The 23752-nt window shown below is 40.4% G+C and overlaps 2 protein-coding genes across 2 annotated transcripts; both read right to left on the reverse strand.

The window, feature by feature from the left end:
- Positions 1 to 59: 59 nt before the first annotated feature.
- On the reverse strand, positions 60 to 9708 carry txndc11 (thioredoxin domain containing 11). Its single transcript, XM_069666752.1, has 11 exons — positions 9630 to 9708; positions 8667 to 8764; positions 8019 to 8148; positions 7816 to 7909; positions 7454 to 7566; positions 7106 to 7309; positions 6004 to 6721; positions 4646 to 4809; positions 4367 to 4479; positions 4145 to 4225; positions 60 to 3118 (listed from the first exon to the last, which is right to left on the reverse strand). Exons 1-11 carry the CDS (start codon positions 9678 to 9680, stop codon positions 2590 to 2592), a joined length of 2295 nt encoding a protein of 764 aa, XP_069522853.1. The 5' UTR covers positions 9681 to 9708; the 3' UTR covers positions 60 to 2589.
- Positions 9709 to 12265: 2557 nt separating this feature from the next.
- LOC138594691 (bifunctional apoptosis regulator-like) lies at positions 12266 to 22314 on the reverse strand. The gene is made up of 9 exons (XM_069665872.1): positions 22239 to 22314; positions 19711 to 20011; positions 18039 to 18137; positions 17678 to 17771; positions 16105 to 16277; positions 15710 to 15854; positions 14806 to 14985; positions 14386 to 14582; positions 12266 to 13659 (listed from the first exon to the last, which is right to left on the reverse strand). The coding sequence occupies exons 1-9, from the start codon at positions 22249 to 22251 to the stop codon at positions 13467 to 13469; spliced, it is 1395 nt and encodes a 464-aa protein (XP_069521973.1). The 5' UTR covers positions 22252 to 22314; the 3' UTR covers positions 12266 to 13466.
- Between the last annotated feature and the right edge of the window lie 1438 nt (positions 22315 to 23752).

Here is a 23752-nt window from a genome sequence, read left to right on the forward strand (position 1 = left end):
ACATCAACCAGACTCTCACACGGGAGAACAATAAGATGAAAGATTTTTAATCAGTAAAAACAGGTGCAATATTTCACATGTAAACAATTGCAGCATCTCATTCTTAATACCTGAATAGTTACAAAGAAATAATATTTTAGTGACTCAATGATTCCTGTAAAAATAGATAACAAAAGAACTTTATCCCCTTCAAAACAAAAGAAGAAAAATCTTGCTAATTATTTCAAGTGCTCTTCGGCTCGCCTGCAGAGCGGCGAGCAGGTGCCACATCTTCAGTATTAAATAAGTCTCAGCTTCATTAGTAGCCCTCTCTCCCCTGCAGCCAAACTCTGCATCTCGACCTGTGGACAAGCACTTAAAGAAACAATCAGCGGAGTGCTTTCTGCATATTCTCAAATGGTGGTATTGATATTTACCCCAGTGGCAGAGAGAACAAGGCCTTTATTTTATTTTCTGTGTTCCCCAGTCAAAGCAAGCTTCCTCCATGTCCCCCCTTTTCTGATATTCTCGGTGCATTTCTCTTGTCACAGTCACATCAAGTGGTCTCAATTTGCCTTTTTCAAATCGATCTTAAGCTACAATCAATGACCATCAACACTTCCTGCTTTTCAAAATGAGGCTTTTAAGTGTGAAAAACTTCAGGTAGTATTGTTTATGGTGGTTCCACATTCACCAGGAGTGCAGCAAAGAGGGGACGAGCGGATAAGTAAGAGTGTGATAAACATTATATCTGTTTAGGAAGAGAAACAGAGCAGCAGAGTGGTTAGTAGATCATGAAGGAGAATGAATTAGTGCTGTGGAAATTAGAGAGGTGACAATACCAATAATTTATCCTGATACAATTCCTTTCCAATTATGACACCTGTATTTGGGCAGATACTTAGTTCCGCTCCGACAGAAGTGATAGTCAAAAAAAATAACAGCAACTTTCTTTTATTAAACAGTTTGACTGCCACTCATAATGAAAAAGAACATGATTAAATTAATCTAGAAATAAACATCAATTGTATCGGAGAAAACTTTTTGACAAATCTGTCTTTTTCATAATGTGTAACTGATGTATTCAGCGCGTTTACCACTTTTATTGACTTGGTTCGTTCTGTCTGGAGGGCAGGAGACATCTGCAGGTAATTTTGCTCCAGTTTAAAAACCTTGTTAACAATAAACACTGAAGAAATCCTAAGGAAAAAAAGAGAAGCTAGAAAGTATCTGAGCTAACTTGAGCTGCAGCAGAGCTGTCGGTTCCTGATGTTTAATGTGAAACTGCTTTATTCATTGCAGCTCTGACACTGCTACTATTCTCCGCAGGCGACACTGTTGTTGTTTTTTTGATGCTTTAAAAGGAGCAATTTACCCCTGTAAAAAGCCACTGTCAATTAAAGCTGGTGTTCTCTGTAATCGATAGCGCCATAGCTGTGGAGAAATTCTACATTCCTACAACACCCAGCGTGCATTGCGCCCCTCCCTCTGAAAGGAACGGCCCAGTGAGAGACGCTGGAGTGAAATACTTCCGTTTTCCAGTCAAGGACGTTGATCGCTGCAGGCAACGGCTCAGAGCTGTACAGAATCCAAAATCCGATGAGAATATACCGGTGGATCGTCTAAAAAATCTTCAGGTCTGCAGTCTACATTTCAAACCTGACGATTTTGAACGCGGCATGACATCAGTGGCGAGCGTCCTAGATTGAGGAAGTGTTGTTAAGCAAGCTCCCTGGCCTCCAACAGATGACACGTTTTACGGAGTCTGGCGGAGGTTTTCCGGGGCCCATTGGAGAAGGGGAAAGCATCCTCCAAGGGCACAGAGCGAAAAAGCATTTTTTTGTACCATAATGGCATTAGCTCCCCATAGTAGCATGATAGGACTGAGGTTGAAAAACGGCAAACTGGCCCTTTAAGAAAGTTGCCAGTGTCAGCGAGTATCTGAATATTATATAATTTCCTGCAAAATAAGTCAACTAGTAAGTTATGGTATCGGATTGGTGCATAATCTAAAGTGACAAAACCTGCATTTTAGGCATTTCCGAAACTTTAAAAACTCTAGTGGAGATGTAACTAAACCTGAATTTACCACATGAGCTGTTACAGTAAGGTACAGGTGATTTCAACCCCCTTCATATTGTTTTTTTACCCAGTCTTTTTTTGTTTGTTCTGCCACAGGTGGGACAAAGAGTTTGGCTGCAGGGTCTGTGTAGTTTGTTTATCTCAGTTCACGTCTTCACCATTCAACAGAAACCACTTTTTGCAAGCGCAGCATCAGAAATGAGTCGTTGGACTTGGACAGTTGGCACTTAATTCCCAAACCAGTGTGTTCCTAAAAGTGGATAAGCCCACTGTAATCACAGCACTTAGAGTATTGTGTTCCCTCGCTTCTGATCCACCGGTTTCCTTACTTGTGATCTGACTTAGCAGCGGTCCTCTTCTGTCATTTCTTCCAACATATATTAGGCCTCTGGGTTAAACATGACCCCTTCATTTTAATCATTTCTGTTTGACAACACCTCAGGTCTAACCACAGCTCCTCACCCTCCCTTTAGTCCCTGGCCTTCTTTCCTCGCTGCATCACGCTCAGGATTCACTACAGATTTGTGGTCACGAGGCCATAAGGCTTCTTTTATGTTCCACCTCTTTTCTCTCTACCTCCGCCTGCTCTTTAGCCTCTGTCCTGTCCTTCAGCGCCCTCAGCAGGACCCTGAGCAGCGTGTTCTCGTTCAGCAGGCTTTCAGATGTGTCTGCCAGCTCCTGCAGACGTCTCACCGCCTCCCCGAGCTGCCGGCTCTTCTCTCTGTGCTGCTCCTCCAAGCTTTGTCTTTCTCGCTGCAGCTCTACGTTCTCAGCTTCAAAGCTGTGAACGTCAAATGTTAGTCGGCGGTTTTCACGCCACAGCTGAGCGAGCTGTTGGGAGAGACGTTCCCGGGCATTATGTAGAGCTTGAACCTCGTGCTGGAGTGCCAGAAACTCTGCACGGAGGACGGTGTTCACTGCTGGATTCTCGGCCTCGCCTGAAGCTGTCACTGGTGTGTCTGCGTACTGCACAGAGCCGGAGTGCTGCAGCAGGAAGTGAAGGAGGTTGGGCAGCGTGATGGGCAGGTCATCAGGAAACTTCACGGTAAATTGTTTCCTTAAAGAGAAGCAGAAACAGGAAGAGAAGAGTGAAAACTATCCTTCTGACATTTTAAATATTTATTGTTAAATACCATCTTTGTTTTTTTATGTGCCAAAACAAAAAAATCCATTTCCCTTAAAGGGTAAAAGAGTGGGTGTTGTGTTTTATTGAAAATATTACAGAGCTACAACGAAAAATTAATTACATATCATCCTGTAACGAGCCGACTCGGCAAGCTCTCCCCTCCTCTCGTTTTTATTGGACCTGAGTCCGCTTTTGTAGCGTCTTAAAATTACGTCACGCTGACTCAAAAGAGAGCACGCAAATTCGTGTCGGGGTCAGAAGACGGACGGTTCCGGCAAAATAGCTCCGCTAACTGTGGGTGGATTGCTAAAGTCGGGGTAGTTAAAGCCCTCGGATTGCAATGTCCATCCCGACTCAGCAACATCACGCAGGATCAAAGAGTGAACACCGCTGGCTGCTTCCCTCCTGACGTGACTGCTGACTTTCGTTGACTTAATTGACAGATTCAGCTCAGTGAGTAATTTTTATTTTTTTCCTCTTCCTTAGAAATAACTCTTTTTGTTTGATGAACTAAATTAAATAGTTGAACTGTTTTGTTTTCACATCCGGAAGGACTGAACTGATACTAAAAGCCTGTAGAGGATATTCTTGACCATCCTTGATTAATTAGTCTTTTAAATGTCTGGCAACACTCCAAAACTTTCAGAAAGTCTGTTTCTTTTTGTAAAGAATAATAGAAAATCATCTGGTTTGAAAAACAAGACATAGAATATTGAACTTTCCCTACAACAATTATCATTTAAGCTCTAAAGAGTGCTCAGTGGGGGCGCTGGTTTAGCTCAGTGGGTAGAGCAGGTGCCCCAGATACAGAGGCTCCGCAATGCAGCAGCCGCAGGCTCGACTCCCGCCCTCGGCCCTTTGCTGCATGTCATCCCCCACTCTCTTCCCCGGATGTTTCATGTCCCTCTTCAGCTGTCCTATCTTAATAAAAGAGTACTCAGTGTGTGTCATTCTTACCTGTATTTGGGGAAGAGGAGAATAGAGGGAACGTGATCCACCATGAACTCCCATGGAAGGTCATTACGTGCAACATTCACCCTGAGCACACAAAATGTGGTTAGATTTCTTCAATTGTTAATGAAAGATAATTTTGCAGTGAAATAAAAACCTTAATCATTCAACAACAAATATTGTAAACACTGCCACTTTCTCCAGCATGAAAACAAACACATGTTGTACCTGGCCACAGTGATGCTGCTGTTTCCCTGTAGTAATCTGGCCAGCTGGATGACGATGTGGTTGAGGACAGAGCAGAATCCACACCACTGAGTGTAGTAGACCAGCAGCACATCCTACAGGTGAACATTAATATTATTCATTAAGTTCAATACAGTTCATTAACAGACCAAAGTGAGGTACGTCAAGGTCAGGGCAGACTTAATCCAGAGGCTTGCGTAATCTACTTCCACTCATCATCAGCTGGTCTGCCAGTGGAGGATAAACGAGGCTTTTCGTCACCTTTTGGAGGTCCATGACGGACGGCAGGAAGGAAGAAGTGGTCAGCTCAGTGATGAGGTGGGGTCTGTGGTGCTGCTGGTGTTGCCTGGTTTCCCCCTCCTCTTCTCCCACCAAGTGTCTCTGCAGGAGGCTGTACGGAGCACTGAAGTTCCTGATGAAGGCCTCTATAAAGAGACATACAAAAAAAGCTTCTATTAAGATCATATGACACAACCTCAGACTGAGGCTATAAAAGCGGTTAGCGGTTTAATTATCTAAGGTACCAGCAACACTTGTGGTATAAAAAACAACTTGAGCCTTAGGCAGGGTTCTTCTGACTGTAAACAAGCACTTTTGTGTGGAGCCTAGTTTTGTACGTTTGTTGTAATATCCAATAAAGCACCACCAAACATCAACAGTATAACTAAAGAGAGATTTTGCATGCAGTTCAGAACACTGACACGGTTACACAACTGCTGGGAAAAGACAGAAAGACATTACAAACAAGATGTGTTTGCAGAGAATGTAGCGCGGGCTCCTTCAGTTAACTCCTTTAAAAATAGGTTGGATTAACTCTGGTCAGCGAATAGGATGTTTTGTATAGCTTTAATGCTGATGTGTGAGTGACATAGTGTTACTTTAAACATGTATGTTATGGTTCTGTTGTGTTGCAGGATCGTTTGCTTTTAGTGGACAGTCTGGTGTGGAGGATGTGGATGTTGTATCCTGCACCAGAACATTTTAATTAATTGTGTGCCACACATGTATGGCTTTAAATGATGACTGCAGTTCTTCCTCCTTTGTATTTCTCTTTCTAGTATTAGAAGCAACTTGAGACAGTAGCTGTTTTAAAAGAAGCCTCATAATTCACAGTCTAAATGGGCCACGTGGAGCTTTTGTAGTAATAGTGTGACGTGTTTTTAATGACATTAATCAATAAACAAGCTAATGCCGCCTTCCTAGAGTGTGTCGATCATGAGTTTAAATTTTACACTAAAAACTCATCGACAAGAGGCCACAACATTTAGCGACGAATTCTTTCTTTTCTCTGTGGTGTCTGTTCCCTGATAACATCTGTGCAGATTATACAAAACACTATGAAACTAAATTACATTGGTGAATCTGCTGATGTGCACAGTATGCAAAACTTCTTTCTTTGGTATGAACTAAATATTGAATCCTGAATCCGGACATTATGAGAATTGTAAAGTTTACAGCCTGCCATGCTGTTGCTCCTGTGGCTCTGTGTACAATGATACAGCTAAAAAAAACTGCAGAGATTTGAATGACATAAGGTCAACTCAGCTCTTCTGGACTGATGATATGAATCTTTTAAGATGCAGCCCTAATGCATGAATGAAATAGCTTCCTAGTCTTACCCAGAGACTCTGTCAGAGTGGTTTCTGGGCTGCGATGGAGAACATAATGAACCTCATCCTTCAGGTTCACGATAGCTGCAAACGTCCCATCACTGCTCTTGATCCCTTGTGCACCAGCCTCTTGGTGAAGAGAAGCACTTCTGTTGTGTGTTGCTCCAAGCCTCACCGCCAGAGGCCAGTTCAGTGCAACATCCAGCACATAAAACCTGAGCGTCCTGTTTGTTTTACACTGGAGCCCTGTGATGCCGTCTCCTCCCTGCTGAGGGACGGAGGACGGAGGGACGGATGTAGAATGAGGAGTGAGGGGAACTCCTTGCATGTCTGGATCCTCTTTGGCTTGTGATTCATTGTTGAGTTGAGGTTCTACTGTTTTGCAGCAGGCACTGTATCGACTAAACGGGCTGTAGCTGTTCAGAAAGTTGCTACAGCCCAGTGAGGTTGTGGTTTTTATGGACACGGGTGCAGGTAGTTGGTGTAGGCAGCAGTGTCTGAGATAAGGCTGCAACTCGTCTCCTTCATGAGCCGCGGAGGGGAACAAGCAGCTAGCAGGGGAGCTGGTCAAGCTCAGTCGTGACAAACTGAGGCACACCTCACACACACTTGTTCTGGACTCTGAGAGAGGAACTGACTGACAGCACGGCGAGTGGGAGGTGAAACTTCTGTCCAAGCCGAAGTGGTTATTGTCACAGGAATGATAGCGCACAGCAATGTCTGCAACCTGAAAGACAAAGGAAACAAAGTAGAAATAAAACCAAGAATGTAATCTTCTTCAATTGGCCAGTGAGCGAAGACTAAGATATGGATGATGTGGTCCTCTTTGCCTCTTTTTGATGTGACTGCCATCAAGAAAGAACTCTAACCCTAACCTCGACTACAACAGTAAAGGACCTAAAATTGAGCCCTGTGGCACACCACATGTGAGGTGTACAGTACAGGGTAAATCATTTCCTACAGGAATAGTTCTTTTGATGGTTGAGGTAGGATTGGAACCATGTAGCATATATCAGGAAGCATACTCTTCTCAAGACAGTTAAGCAAGATGTTATTGTACACTGTTTAAATACAGTTCACACCAGAAGTAATTTCTTCCATCCCTGCTCACCTGCTGTAGCATGGGACTAGGCTGTAAGCCAAGAGGATTGTGCGGCAAGAAGAGCAGCAGTGCGGGACCTTTGGTCAGCTCATGCTCGAGAAGGCGGGACTTTGTTCCTGGAGGCTGCAGCCAGTGGAGGACGGTCTCATGGTGTTCGAACACCCAGCTACAGATGGCCTCTGATGTGAAGTTGCGTTCACTTCGAGGGAAAATCTGAAAGAAGAAAACATACAGCACAATGCCGGGGCAAAGCCTTAGTATACTTCCTAAATAAATCTGAAATGTATTGATCAATTAATTACAATTTTAAAACCAAGGTTTATGTGCTGTGTATCATGGCCAGTTGACGTTGCTCACCAAAGAGGAGTTTAATCTTCTGTAAAGATAAACTGTTTGATCTTCTTTTAGTGAGATGGCTTCTGCCACCTTTTTGTTTGTCACAATCCCGAAACGTATAGCACCACGGAAATCTGCACCAGAAACAGAAAGACTCAGGGCTGATGGCTGAAAAGTTTCAGTTCTTTCCATCTTCACTTACAGTATATCTGATGATGTGACCAGCATGCAAATGCATGTACGCAGGACTGCACATTTTGCATGGACATTAAACCTCTTTCACCCGTCATTGCACATCTCTATTTTTAGCATACTCACGGCTTATTTTCATTTTAAAACAAAGTTTAAAGATGCGGCTTTAGTGCATAATGATCACATCTTACCCCTTTTTAGGGCCTGCAGGGCAGAGGACAGAAATGTGATGTATCCTGGCGGCTGAGGAGAGGAGTTAAACTGGAAGAAACCCACCACTCGAGACTAGAAATACAAGAGACACACCATTACATTACATTATCATCAAAAATCATTCCTTATTCAAAGTATACCTCTGTAAGGACACATTAGATGGCCTGGCACTAAACAATACCTCATGATAAGAAAGGAACTCCTCAAGTGTGGCTCTGGATGGGAGGTAAGTAAGCGGTGTGATGACTCTGAGGATAAAATTTTCCACATAAGGAGCCACAAATGGACCCTTGTACTCTATGGGCCCAAACCTGCAGCGCACAAACACAAAGAGAAACAGCGTAATGGATCAATGAAGTGATCTCCCACTGACAGCTAAATGGTGCAAGTTAAGATGCTGTTAAAAAAAAAAACTTAAAAATTAAACACCAACATTCGGGTGAAAGGAAGGAAAAGCCACAAACTTAACGAGTGTGGTCATTGTTTACTCCATCATCTACAATTTTAATGGCTTAAAGCCTTAATCAAACAAAGTCCTGGGGGAAACTGTGGACATAATATCATAGCAAATACTACAGACCAGATACCTTTAGTCATACTGGGCTGGCATAATGACAGTAAATTTAATTAAATTGAATTAAAGGAAGTGGTGAGCACCCTAAAACCATAGACCACTAGGGTGCCCCAGTTTTTGCTAATTTCAAACTGGCAAAAGACTTTCATGACAACCATTTCAAAAGAAAGAGCTGTCCTATTCTGTCATGTTTTTTTAACAGTTATTCACCACTCACTGTTTCAGTTAAACACAAATAACTTTAAAAAGTCTTACCTTCTATAAAACAGATGGATGATTGGGTACTGATAGAAGCGGTTCTGCTTCCTGCATTTCCCCAGACTCCACCAGCAGTTAACAGCCACAAACTGCACCTGTGTTTGTGAAAGAAACAGAGTGTAACAAACAAAACAGTTTCAAGACCACAGAGCGGGCATGGTGTGTAATGATTCTCAGTCATGAGGGAGATCAGACTTGACAGAGTGTTGTTTGTCTGATGCGCATTCTTGTGGGTTTGCACTGGATCGACCCCCATCACTCTTTAGATAAGCTAGCAAAGCAGTGACTTTAGAGTTGTTTATGAACTAACACTAAATAAGACCTACAGGATACATCACACTGTAATTCAAACAGATGATTTTATTTTTTGTGATTCATCAATTTACAAAGATACACTGAGAGTTTTGCTTCTTAGTTCTGGCGTTGCTGCAACCAGGACAAGTCATCTGTGCAGATTTTCAATACATTTTCAAATATTATACATATTAAGATGTAATAAATCATGTCAAACAATTAATTTCTAATCAGATTGGAAGGTCTGTAAAAGGCTTATAGATTATTATTCTAGCCAAAACCATGATCTATTCTTTAAGACTGCTTTCGGTGGTACTGCTGACATTTTATTTTGTTCTGTGAAATCACAAAGTTTGGTTAGGTCTACGCACTAAAAACTACTTGGTAAAGTTACGGAAGAGATCTTGGGTTAGGCTATAAAAATACATGAAAGTTGTAGTTTGGTTTCACAGGGTACACACTGCTCTCTGGGGTCAAAGAAAAATAGCTTTACAGAGCTTGCTAAAGCATGCACTGCTAGGTCCTGGAAAACCATGCTCAACACATAAACTGAGTAAGTCTTTGCTGCTGCTTCCTTGTCCTTGATTACGTGATAGGGCGTCAGTAAAGGTTACTGTTTGGCATTTAAACAATTCAGTGTTTGTTGTGTCCTCGCGTGTTCCATACCTGTTTGGCGAGCTTCTTAGCCACCTGCTGCACTTCTTGCCGGGCAGCCATCGAGTGAGCACACCAAGGTGCATAGAAGAAGATGAGAGACACCTCTGCCACACTCCTGATACGCTCCACCTGTAGAAAAAAATTGTAATGTTATTGACATTTTATAGACTTAAGCTCGAAACTTAAATACAACCCTGCTTGTGTTTAAAGTATGATCTTAAATGTATCACAACCAGGGACCAACAAGAGTAGTTAATCATCATGCAACAAAAAGTGTTTTACATCAACTGTCTGTGTCTTTTAATCTCACCTGGTCCAGCTGACCCAGGTAAAGGTCCACTACCGGGGCCTCGGCAGAGAAGAACCGCACCGGAGGCCGAGCTGGTGCCACCACATTCTTAGCACGGCTGCAGGCAGAAAAGATTTCAGTGTAAATTACAGATCATAATGACATCAAAACTAAGTTTTCTGCATCAAACTAAGCACTATCCACTCTCATTCGAAGAGCATCTACCACAGTCAAGAGACAGGGTGTGTCCGAGATCGTTTGTCTGCAATTTGCCTCATATTTCAATCTTCCGCTGATGTAATCCCTCCACTGCTGGGATCACTGGAGGTATACCTGTTTAGTTTAGTTATCAAATATTTAGTTGATTAAAACAACAGCTGTGATAATAATCACTTGAAATAAAGTATACATGTTTTTTTTTTGTGTTTTGGACTTTTGTCAGATGAATCTAACAATCATTTAGTATAGGAGGGACTTGTGAATCTTATTTAAAAGTTTTTATATTTGTTCTTAGCATAAATGAGTATCCTTCAAAATGATCATAACATGTAATACAAGGCTGCAAGAAATGGCTATTTTCATTAATACATTTTTGCTTGCTCATTCAGTCTAGTAAAAACGGCCTATTAGAATTTCCTCAAGCCAAAGGTGATGAATTAGAAATTGTTGTCCAACAAACAGTCCAAAACAAAGATATTCAGTTAAATGATTGATTAAATGTTCAGCATTTTCACAATAGCACTGCTACTTTTATTCTATTAACATTCCATTACTTTTTTAACCATTGCCGGATGAGAAACAGGATGCTTCAGAGATCATCCGACTTTGTTAACAGCCGTACTCTTCACAGCTGGGGTCACTGAAACATGAGTGTGTGTTGTTTACTACAGAGCTGTAGTCTACCTGTCTACTAGGTTTGTTACAAATACAGACACCTAAACCTTTATAAACCTGGCATTGTCGGAAGAGCACTGTGTAGTCGGTTTAAAGCATGAGTTAATCCTCTTGTCCTACAGTCCACGTCGGTTTAAGATCAACTGCACAACATAATGAAGACCTTGAGCTGTTACAATTAATAGGATTGTTATTGGTGATAGCTAATTAACGATTTACTAATGCTACAACAACATTTGTCTGTCATAAAAGTAAGCAATAGTAGCCTATTCACACTAAACAAGCTCACACTAGTAGAATATGAACAGAAGCTGTTCATGTTTACAGTAGTGACTGTTACCTGCACGTGAACTTAACGGCCAGCACGAGCAGTACGCTGAGCACGATAGCCCCGCAGAGTAGACCCGGTCTCCGGGCCATCAGAAACAGCACCTGCCGGAGAGACCGCCGCACCCGGCGCAGCATTACAGGCTGTCGTAGTCTCTCCGTCCCATTTATACGCCCCGGCGGCTGCTCAGCGCGTCCATTTGCCTAAAGGGGGCGGGGAGGAAGAGTGGTTCGACACGGGGACGGAGCTAACCTGGATTGGACATCGGTGCTGTTGGTGTGTAAACGCGGTCAGACCAACCTTTCTTCCCCACGTAGACTTTTCACTTCCGCAACAATGACGTAAGGGAGAGACTGCAAAGTGCTGCAGACGGTTTAAAAACTCGCGATATTTAAAACTATCTTGATAAACTGGGTAAAAAGTAGGATATATTTTGATACGCTTGCGTTGAACACGAATTCAATCTGCTGAAATCATTATCATGTTTTAATTTGTCCGCGATAACTGTGTTGGAGTTGTTTAGCGTATTGAGTCCAACGTGCTTTTTTGAGACAGTCCCTACGTTGTTATGGAGACAGCCGTTACTGCCATGATGACAGATGAACACTGGAGGGCGATCGTTCTAAAAATTCAAATCAATCGAACTTTATTTGTATAGAACACAAATGTAAAGTAAGTCAGTATTACGTTATGTCTTATGTTTAGTCTCTATTCTAAGTTCTTATGTTATTCTATTTCCTACACTAATTTAGCCTGTTTAAGTTACATGTAATATTTGGCTTTTTAATTGCATTTGTAAATGCATTTATATAATGGCCAAACTGTTTTTAATCAAAATCAAAACTGAAACAGTTTTTTGCTCACGTTTAACTTTTTTCATCTAAAGTATGCTATATCTATACAGTGAAATTGTAAAATCATAAAACTTTTTTTCAAAGCCTTTTTAAAGATCAAAAAGAATACTTAGAAATTAAGTGAGTTAAATGCATAATAATAGTCATGATAAAAATAATGTATGATGTACTGTGGTTTTTTTTATTGTCCTTACAAAAATAATCATCTTCAATAACTTTAAATTGTCCAGCGATTACTTAGTCATGAGAGAAAGAAATAAACACAACAAGATAACCGGTTTTTAAAAAATCTTTATTTTTCCATTATTAGAGAACAATGATGAATTAAATCACAGTGTTTAACTATTAAGTGCAAATGTAAAAAATAAAAGTATTAGATTTCCTCTACCCACCTATCACATGGGAAAGTTTAATGCAAACAAAATGTTTTTTAACAATAAAAAAAACTTTTCCAACGCAATATTTGTCAGCAGTACCAGCAAAAAAATGTTCTCCTTAAAATTATAAAAACAGGAAAGATCCAGATCAGAGTCTCAAAAATGTTTAAGAACAAACACCCAATTTCAAACCTAAGTGCCAAATGTATTTTGAAATTAACTGAAATTAATGGAATGCATTTCAGTGTTCAACATTTGTTTGCAAAGGCTGAATTTTGTTTTTTCATTGAATCAACGTTCCCAATGTTTCCATCATGTTTCAGAACTACAAACCTCAACATTTGACACATTTCACAGTCATGTTTCATAACCCCGTAGAGTGAATTTTTGGACAGCTCTGTAGCACCTAGATCGCAGTCAAAGCATGAAGTGCGCTGAAGACGCAAATAATGCATCAACATAAATACAGATAAAGGGTTTTTATACACTTAAATACGTAATTTAACCTGATACTCTTAAATCAACAGTTTTTCATTTAATTGGTTGAGGATTACATAATAAAAAAATGCTAAAAAATATATTTAATATAAGGAGTAAAAAAACCCAAACATATTTTGTGTCACCTTCAGTTGCTAAGTCTGTATATGGATTAAAGAGCTCACAGCCATCTTTGTGCTACAAAGGTATCAGAATACTCATGAGGCTAGTCTTCACCACTAGGTTTAAAACATGACTATTATTTGCATAACTGCTCTCCTGACCATTTAGGCAATCTGGTTTGTGAATGCACTGTGCACGCATAGAGAGAAATCACTGCAGAAATCCCTCCTAATAAATAATATCACAGATATTTCACTGTGCATTATATTGTTGTTTTTGTTCTCCTACAAATAGCTCAATGCCTCTCTTGTTCCACATGGCAACCATCCAGCAGAGAGACAAGAGACTAAGTGAGAAAACTTCCCTCCCAGCTGCGAATAAGCCAGTCTTATGTGAGTTTATTATCAAAAATAAACCCATATCCTCTCCAGAAACAGGATTTCTGGCTATCTTATTTGCTGCGAACTGTGCAGCATTAATTGGGCACTGATTCCATGCAGTTTGTTACAGTGCCTGTGTTTCTGGGTGCATTAGCTGCTGCACCACCAGGTCTATATTGATGATAGGGCTGAAGTACAGGGCCCAGTAGAAGAGGCAGTTGCACACAAACTGAGGGACAAAAGGCCACAGGAGGGCGAAGGCAAACCCCTGAGATAACATCTTCCACAAGTGGTTCCACATCTTGCTCGGTAGAGTCCTACGGAAATTAAAAGATATGTTAGCATGTGTGAAAACAGTACAAAATATACCGTAACATTTAGCTAAACGTTAGATTCCACTGTAAGAAGTGTAAGACTTTTAAACACATGCAACATTTCAGTCACAAAGTAGGGGATGGTTAACGATAGGTCCCAAGATTGCATTCTGGCCAGTGGCCAATGTGTTCAGCCTCTGTTGCTCTCCTCAACAGTGGTTTTCCTACAAGCAACCAAAGTTGCTTGAATTGTTTAATACTACCAAGACTACGAACAGATACTAGAACGCTTCTGATACCAAAATCCCCTACAGATTCTGCATTTGCATGTGATAGATTCTATAAACATTGAGCACCAGGTCACAAGTCGTGTCTATATAGCTGAGTTCTCACCAAAAGCTTCCGGGACTTTTACTCCCAAGAACTACTTTTCAAGGGACTAAAAGGTTCCTGCAGCCCACTATCGAAAAAGTACACATTTACAGTGATTACACCCGTACTTAAGCAAGGTATGGCAACACATGGAGATGGTCAAACTATTTGCTGCTCTGCCGTATTCTGAATGTTGCGAGTACTTGACTAATCAGAGATGTTCACTGTTGCAAAACCCACCATTAAAGTCCCTGTACTTTTAGAAAGTGTTAAGTCCTAAAAAATAAAGTTCCTGTAGTGGAAACGCAGCTTATGTTTCTAATGGATTAAGCACCTAATCCTCCCCCCTGTGTGTACCTGATTCTGGCTCTCGTCCAGAGTCTCCACAGGAAACAGCCCTCCAGCACAGACAGCAGCATGGTGTTAACAATAATGAAGCGAGACGTCCAGTAGTGGACGGCCAGCCAGTCCCATGCAAACTCTGCTATCAGCTGGTACGGAAGCAGGATGTACTTTACAAGGAACTCTGCCCACTGTCGCCAACTGGGCTCCAACTACAAACACAGGAGCATCAAGGTGAACAAGAGACGAAAGCGGAGATATTCAAGAATAAAAACAGGTATTAATGTAAGGCAGATGAGTTCAGATACTTTTTACATTAAGGTCACCACCATTCTGTCATACAAAGAAAATCTGCATCTATATATAGTAACAACATGTGTGTAGTCACTGAACCTCTCAAATATTTAACGAGTAAGTTAGGTTGTAAAGTGTCACCTGTGCGTTAAGGAAGCTGCTCTCCACTGACTGCTCAATGTGTGCGATGGCAGGACAGCAGGTGTGCAGGAAGGGCAAAAAGGTCTCAGAGTAGTCGAATAAATACAAATAGAAGAGCGTGAGACGAGGGGAGCGCTTCAGTGCGTACAGCAAGAACAGAGACTTTCCTGCATTAGCCGCCTGTCAGAGAGTGTGTGAAAAACAAGTACACAGAGTGAGAAAACAGTCAGTAGGTTGTACATGTAAGAAATACAAACAAACACAATAGTTGGAAGCTCATGTGTTAAAACCTCAATCATTGAGTATTTTCTTTAAAGGGGGGGTATAATGCTAATTTCAAGCTTCATATTTCTCTCTGTGATACATGTGGAGTAGCTTAGCATAATACTCTCACACTGGTGCTCTGTGCAGGCCCTCATACAGCCACTGCCTGAAACGACTCAGTCAGCCCTGTCCCTTTAAGAAACCCCGCCCCTACAAGCCCACTTTCTTCTGATTCTCTGAAGCCTGCTGATGTCACAAAGAGCAGCGTGTAGAAAAAACTGTGTGAAACCAGGCGTTCACAGCAGCCTGCAGACTGAGTTGAGAAGCCTGGTGATTACTCCAACATACTTTTTTTTGTAACTTCACCCACGTTTAGTCTGGACATACAACATTGTATGTCTTAAAATGTACAACAGCATAATCCGCCCTCTTTAATTAATGGAAAGTGGAACAACACAAAAATGGTGGTGGAAGAAAAACTAGATGTTGCACACAAACTTGCTCAGAGGTATATCTACTTCCAATTCACTGGACTTATATTAATTTAGCTTAAGATACAAGGGAAGTTTACTGCAATAGGGAACACACAAAATGATCAGCGGTTTCTGAGCGGAACAGTATAGCAGACCAGACTCTTTACCTTGTATTCCCAGAGGTTCTGCGGAGGTTTAACCCCCAGGGTTTTAACTCTGTCCAGTTCAGCCAGAACAGCACGTCGATGAGCCTGATTTTCAATGCTGTACGGAGGTTTTATCAACTCTTCGTCGCCCAGCATCAAAAGAAGCCTAAAGCAGGGAAACGCGCTCTAAATGGCATGAACATAATGATCCACAACATGAGCTGCTGTTAAAGTAATTTAACTTTAGGGTCATCTGTACATCTCTGAGCCTTGATTAAGAACACTGTACTTAACTTTAAGGACGACAATAAAGTGAACAAATATGGCTCAACTCTGTTCTTTTTGTAGGGTAAAATGTGGAAGCATTTAAACATTGAGGACAAAAATAGTGTTTTAATCCTATGTAATGTACCTACCTCCCGTTGACGTTTTCCTGCTGGAAGGGTTCTCTGTAGAGCTGCGCCCAGGGCCCCAAGTTTTCGAGCCAGGACACCACTTCCTCCGGTGTCCAGCGAGACACAGGTTTGCTGATCAATGGGTCATGCTGCTCCACCACACCACTGCTCCAGTGATACACCAGCACCACAACCTGGAAACACGCAGATAATAACAAAGAAACTACAATGATCTCTTGTTTACTCTCTGACCTTTTGTTTTTCAGCTTTGTGTTAGCACTGCCAGCACTGGAGACAGGTTTGGCATAACTCTGATATGGTTGATGGAAAAAGGCTCTAGGTTGTTTGTACTTCTTTACATCAATCTCAACAATCCCAGTTACATATTCCAAGATCCAACTGACGTAGCAAGCTTTTTTTGGCCTTTTTCCTTCATTAGATTCATTAGTAAAGTTGGACAGGAAATGTGGGGAGGAGAGAGTGGGGTCAGACATGCATCAAAGGGGCCAGACTTGGAGTCAAACCCGCGGCCGATGCGTCAAGGCCAACTCAGCGCCCCAGCAACAGATATTAACATTAACATGGTGATAGCAGAGGTGGAGAAGAACACCATCTGAAATAAGAGGTGGAGTAGGCTTGTACATATAGTCTACATCCTGTGAGTCTGAAAGAACGTGTAGTACATCCGAATACGGTTTAAATCATGATGACAGATTTTGGTATATCAGACTTATTAGTTAGTTAATAATAAAACTATACAAATCTCAGTCTGCAGGGAATCCTTTCTATCAGAACAATCATTATGAGCCGAGATAAACACAGTCAAAAGCACCCAAAATAAACGAATGCAAACAGCCCCGGGCTCCCATTTCTAAAAGGCCCTGATTTAATCATGAAATTTGCAAATGAACTGGGGTTAGAAACAGGACCATGCTGTAATCTATTTACCTACTTCCAGCCGCAGCACACACACACACGCACACACACAAATACACCGCTACGTGGCAAGACACACACTGACGTTGCTCCCAAGTGCCACATGGACAAAATAAACATGGTCTGTCTACATGATATGAACAACCAACCTCTTCATTCTCTACTGAGGTAACCTTTAAATATTACATAATACTGTTGTCAAAAAGTCTTTGTATTTTTAGGCTGTTGTGTATTTTGTCAAATCCTTAAACGTCTAAATATTTGAACAGGATTAACAGTAAAAGTGCAACGTTGACTGAACAACCTTTAATATTACAATTTTACAATTGTTTGTAAAGGCACCTTTAGTAATACATTCTTTTGAGAGACATTAAGCAGTACAAAGTGATACTGGTTAGCCACACCATGGCTAAATAGACTGTACCAACTGGGTATTGATAGTGAGAATCAGGATAAGCCATAATCCAAGACTGCATCCTGTGTACTACGGATAATTAATCCTAATTACTAATCCAACATATAAACTAATTAATCTAATCATTATGTTGTTTAACTGAATTACATTTTTTGTCCTAGATATTTCTAACAAAAACAGGCATATAAGCGTGTGCTAACTTGCACAAGCTTATTTGCAGACAGCATGCTGTTGTGTACTTACAGCCACACACGTGAGAGCAGTCAGGACTCCAGAAAAGAAGAATCCTGCTCCTTTGTGCTGGTTGGTCCTGGTTCTGCCCAGGTTGTATCCATACCTAAAAAACATGCAGATATTTAATGGATGCCAGCTCATTTGCTTTAAACCACATATATATTAAATACAAGTGAGCAGGTCACACAAACGCAAGTTCATCCTTGTCAAAGGGAAATTCCTTAAATTTTTGAACACATTAGTCAGATCACAGGTTTTGGGAAATACTACTTCATATGTCAGAAAAACTTAACTCCAATAGTGTATTACGAAGGTGACACATTGCTCCAAAACTTAACACCCAAACGGCTTGAATCATAGATTTTACTACCTCTGGAAGGCCAGCAAGCTCCGGGAGATTTTGGGGTTGGCCTCGATCTCTGCTTTCCTCCGCTGAACGACCTCACTGAATAGCTTGTCGGTTGCATCTCTAAAGAGAAGAGCATTATGTTCATAAGTGCAATCAATAGATAGATATGAAATGTACAACAGAAAAAAAATGAAAAGGAGTTATTGATGGTTACATTGGAAAGAGTGACTATGCAATATGCTTGTTCATTTTGTCATCGTGCTACAAGATGAATGGAAAGCAACACGCCGCAATGGATTCAAAATCTAATCCCCCAAAATCTAGTTCGATTTAAATTACAACAGTCAAATACTTAACATTTGGGCTACGTCTTGTATTATTTAAAAAGGCTTTCTCAAGCTTTTCTTGACTTTCTTGATGGGAAACGTGTTTGAATAAGCTGGTGAATCCGGTGTCACACAACACTACACTTAGGTTAGCAATGATGACACATCAAGCTGAGCTGGGTATCAAACATTACTGCACAAAACATTCAAACAGAATGGCAGATTAACGGTGACAGAGATAGAACAGAAGATAGGTTGCTGTGACCTTGACCTCTGGCTACCAAAATGTCATCAGTTCATCCTTGAGTCCAAGTGGATGTTTGCACCATATTTGAAGAAATTGCCTCCAATTGGGATCCAGAGATATCGCGTATACAACAATAAGACGCAAATAATAGCCACAGCTTTATTCCTGGACACCTTTAGTGTCCCGGTAAAGCTGACCTTTATCTTCTTTGGGAAAAAGTACTGCCTTTTCATTTTATTTTATTTATTATTAGAATTATTTGTGATATTTGTCATCATTTTATACATTCTTTAGTTATGGCCGAAAACCTTTTTTTGACTGATCAAAGGACTCTTGACCTTTCAACAACCACATTCTCAACAGCTCATCATTGAGTCCAATTGGACTCTTGTACGAAATGTAATTAAACTCCCTCCAGGCGTAGCTGAGATACTGTATGATCAAGAATAGGACAGAAGTCTGGCGTTCTTTGACCACTAAATTCAAATTAGTTCATCCTTGAGTCCAAGCGGATATTTGTACAAAATTTGAAGATATTCCCTCCGGGCGTAGCTGAGATATTGAATTAACAAAAACAGGACGTACAAGAGGTCACAGTGATTTTCTAATCCTCAAGCCACAAGTATCGGCAGCGCGGAGGCAACACAACGTTCCAACACTCATGTCACGAAACAATTTTAGCACGGAATGTAAAATCTGTTTTCTTCTTCTATACTCAAAAGTATATATTTAAAGTTCAATCTTACTGTTTTTAAAACAGATTTTTTTAAGGCAGAAATATATTACGGCTGCTTGTTTAGACAACAAGCAACCGAGTTTTCAATGTTTTTGAAAAACCTTGGCTTATTTTGTTACATAAGAATAAGTGATTTGTGGGAAACGTAGTCTTTACTCTCCAAATTAAGCATAGCTTCAACATTCGTATCACAAAATTGTAAATAATGGCCACACCTTGCCTTATGGAGTTGAATACAAAGCACACCTGTCACAGACACACTTCTCTTGTGTATAGAGGTTGTCAGTAGGTCGCTGTTTTCTACTGTATGTGGGATAAATGTGAATACTGTGGTCGGAAAGTCAAACATTCATTCATGATATGGTCCGGCTGTGAATAGCATACCTCAACAGTATGTTTACTTTAGGAAAGCCTTCCCACTTCTCCCGGCACTCTGGGCACTCGTTTTTGTGAGAGGACTCCCACCACAGAGCCAGACAGTGGCGACAAAAGTTATGGCCGCAGGTCAAAGTAGTAGGGTTCACCAAGATGTCGTAGCAACAATGACAGGAGAATTCATGTTCTGATATGTTGGTGGCGGAGGGATGCGATTGGGGAACTTCCGTAAAGTGAGGGGAGTCTTCCATTGACCCTCCCAGACCTTCATCTAATAAATCCCAGTCCATCTGGTCCAACATTTCCAAGTCTGAAAAAGAGGAGAGACATGGTTACAAACGAAGAACTAAATGCTTAAAGTAATATTAGTTTAAAGATTAAAAAAAGGTACAGCCTGTAAAAGATTCTGAGAGCCAGCTGACACTTTAAAAGCACAATACTGCTGCTTTTGTTGGCTTAATACTATTTTCATTTGTTAACATTCATGTATTTAGCTTCACAACATATTTGTAAACTATGCTTTTGTGTTCAAGACTTTTTTTAATGTATTGGCTTTCATCATTTCTTTACATGATTGTAACTACATCCATAATGAACAACGTTTGGCATTAGGGAAAACAAAAACTTCCTTTTGACAGACAGAAGAACCCTAAAGCCCAGTTCAGATCAATGATTCGCAACGCAACAAAACAGTTTCAGAATGTAGCAGAGAAAATTGCAGCGGTGTGAACTGGTTAGTTGCAGAGCGTCTGAAGCCGTTGCCTGGAGTTGCAAAAGATTTGACTTGTCGAATCTCCAAATGCAGTTTTAGAACTGAATGATGTAGCTATTTCACTTCAGCCAATCAGGAAACAGCAGAAGTTAGCGTAGGCACCCTGTCTCTGGCGCTGCAGTAACCAAAGACGGCTCCAGATCCTCTCTTTCCAAACTCTCCATCTTCACCGTTTATTAATCAATGTTACAGCTAACATTGCGAGCACGTCACTCTCACTGTCATTTATTTCTTTTTATAATGATAACAGAAATCCAGCTAGTTCATTCATGTAACCTAGGCCTAATACTAACGTTATAGTATTAACATTAACGTATTAACAGTATTAACGCAGATGTAGTGGGATATGTCGTTGTGCGTCGTTGCTATGGAGACAGCCAGCAGGGTTGCGTTGCGTTGCGTTGCTTTGCTGTGAACAGCCCAGTTTTAGTTGCATCCAGTCTCGTTGCAAATCATTGATCTGAACTTGCCTTTAAGGAGAACCAAAGCATCTGCCTCAACCAGTTGGGTTAAAAGAGAGAAACAAATAAATAAATAAATGTAATAAATTAACTACTAACTGATTAATCAGCTAATTGTTTTAGCAGTAGCTCTTTAGCTAAGATTTTATAGCCTGCACTGCTGTAAGTTGCAAAGATAACAGAACTAAGAAAAAAAGTAATGCAATGTCATTATTACATCATCAATCATTACGAATTGGAGAGCTGTATGTGTTGCTGACTTGATGGTGCTTTTGAGTGCATTTCTGTAAATGGATCTGATAACACAATAGAGTTCCAAGAGTGTGCCATATGATGTTTACGTTATATGTTATTGACATGAAAAAACATCTGAAAATTCAAACTACACAGCAAGCATTGAGAAACGGTGTTTTTTAAAGTATACATAATTAGGGACAAGTTCAAACCAAAACCCAGGTATGGTTCGTTAATATGGTGTTATGTGACTGGTTTAAGATTCCATCTAGTAAGATCAACTATGAGTTAACAGATTAGTTTTGTTTTTTTGTACAAAAACTTAACCATCCACTCTAAGTGAAAGGTGTACATAGGGTATTTACTTATTATTCATATTATATTCTCTTTTTGTCTTGCATGTTGTCCTTTACTTTGAGCTGTTATAACAAGTTAATTTCCCCCTATGGTCTTTTTTTCACAGCGGACATTTTGACTTCTAAGAGGAGGAAAAGCACAGGTGTTAATAACTTTAACAATGGTTCTGTTGTATTAAGGTGTCTGAGAAAGCCATGACAGACAGTCAGCATGCACGAAACCAGGACCATGAAATTGAAGCAGCTAAATGGAATACAACCGTCATTAATGCTACTATAAACAATACTACAAACTATAAACACATGCGCTTATTCTAATGTGATATGCTAAAGAGTCTTCTGTGAAAAAGGCCGATGAGAGATCAATACAGTCTATCTTATCTTAAGATACGAAATGAACGCAGCTAGCTAGAGCAGCTTGTGGTTAGCCTCTAGCTAGGTCGGCAACAACAACATTTCCTGGTCTGTCAAGCAGGAAAGACAGAAGAGATATTACAGACACCAAAGAGTATTAATGTTAGAATTAAGACCAATATGCTAGGCAGCAAGGAAATTAAAGCCAGATAACATTAAAGGCTGACTAAACATTTGCTTGCTAAGTTAATAAGGTAGCTACTACTTAAGGTTATTCAATAAACTCAGTGTTACCTCAGGAGTGGCCTTTAACAGGTGACAGGCTTGAGGAAGACATAACTCTCTGTGCCAATAACTTACGTTTGTTTATCATGTGTTAACCCTGATTTAAACCGATCCTGGAGCTATAAGATACATATTTCTGTCGCCATGGCTCCGCACCGCTAATGCTATGGAAAGCCCCACGCACACACCCACCCACCCACACAAAGTACTCGTCATACGTTGCATTCACGTGGTGTCGTAATAATCGGAAAAATGTGTTCCCGACTGGGAAAATTCAAGTCGAAGCAACAACTCGTAAAGTCGGAGAAAATTGTGGTATCTGACATGCAGACCAACTTAAAGATTTGCTTATTGGTCAAATTGTTGTACTTTTAATAAATTAAAGTATTGCAAATTACCATTTTTGTAAGTTCGTTCAAAACGTTGTAACTGTTACTGTCTACGTAGAATAACATAGTTTAGTTCTGAACATTAAATACATCTTTTTTTGTATCGCGTCCATGTTCTTAACAAATTACGAATTACAGCTTCTAAACACACCAACGTCGGAAGAATGCCTTTCCAACTTGGCGATGCAACCATACATCCGAGCAGCACGTGAATGTGTCATGCGGAAACCTGATGACATTCGTCATTGGTCACACACTCACCTATCAAAAATCCAGAAGCTGTAGTAGAACAGGACATAGGAAGAGTTAGTCCTCTGTCGTCCGTCGATTATGTTGCAAAGCCAGCTGATTTCAGCCCCTGTGGCTTTTAAAAGCTGCTTCAGTTCAAAGTTCACATCTAATCCTGTAACTGAAGCTCAGATTCTGGCTTGAAGTCTGAGGTATTCCCGACCACGATGATAATAAAACAGTAACCTATTAACTTACACGTTGGCTGTGCATGTACAGGGGCGACCATACTGTATTTATATTGTGTTGGAGAGGGCTATGTAACTTTAAATGGAAATGCAGCGCTTGGGGTTGTCTTGTTTTGTCTTTCCTTTGTGTGAAACTTTTAAGGCAACCTTCTTCTCTTGTGTTAAAGACATAAGGCATGGTTTTCTATATTTATATATAATATTGTTTTCACATTTTTATTTTTACAGTTCATTTAATTTTTTATTTGATGTTTTTTTTAATTCTATTTATATGTTCATTGTTCTGCACCAAAATACGAAGACAACTTCCTTGTATGGGAAAACCATAGACAGTCATTGGGGTAAAGTTGAAAAAAAACCTGATTCTGATTCTGATAGTGGTCACTTGGACATATAATGAAAATCTGCTTCACCCGGCTAAAGATTATTATGTAAGATGATGACTGGATTATCTAGTTTCAAGTTGATTTTAAGCCGTGGTGAATCTCTGGGCGAATAATTGGTCATAAGGATTTAAAAGTTATAAACAGCTGAATCACCAAATGTAGAAATTCAATCACCATTGAACTTAATTATCTACAAATTCAGAGCACCTCATTAAAAAACATTTCATTTTGTAAAAGATTCACAGAAAAAACATAATCCTTAATAAAGTTACTTTGCTGGTATTGTTTTATAGTTTTATAGATAGTTCAAAAACAAAGACCATAATTCAAAACAACAA

This window comes from Semicossyphus pulcher, unplaced genomic scaffold (genome assembly GCF_022749685.1).
Source record: "Semicossyphus pulcher isolate SPU_LCO1_2020_fin unplaced genomic scaffold, fSemPul1.0.p SCAF_17, whole genome shotgun sequence".
NCBI classification, from domain to species: domain Eukaryota; kingdom Metazoa; phylum Chordata; class Actinopteri; order Labriformes; family Labridae; genus Semicossyphus; species Semicossyphus pulcher.

Coding starts and splice junctions, on each gene's coding strand:
- txndc11 (XM_069666752.1), bottom strand. CDS start 9,680: ATGGCTGCCCGGCAAGAAGTGCAGCAGGTGGCTAAGAAGCTCGCCAAA. Junction 4,226..4,366: donor AGCAGCATCACTGTGGCCAG/GTACAACATGTG, acceptor TTGTGTGCTCAG/GGTGAATGTTGCACGTAATG. Junction 3,119..4,144: donor CTCCTCTTCCCCAAATACAG/GTAAGAATGACA, acceptor CTTCTCTTTAAG/GAAACAATTTACCGTGAAGT.
- LOC138594691 (XM_069665872.1), bottom strand. Junction 17,772..18,038: donor AGCTTGCTGGCCTTCCAGAG/GTAGTAAAATCT, acceptor CATGTTTTTTAG/GTATGGATACAACCTGGGCA. Junction 13,660..14,385: donor TGGACGAGAGCCAGAATCAG/GTACACACAGGG, acceptor TAATTTCCGTAG/GACTCTACCGAGCAAGATGT.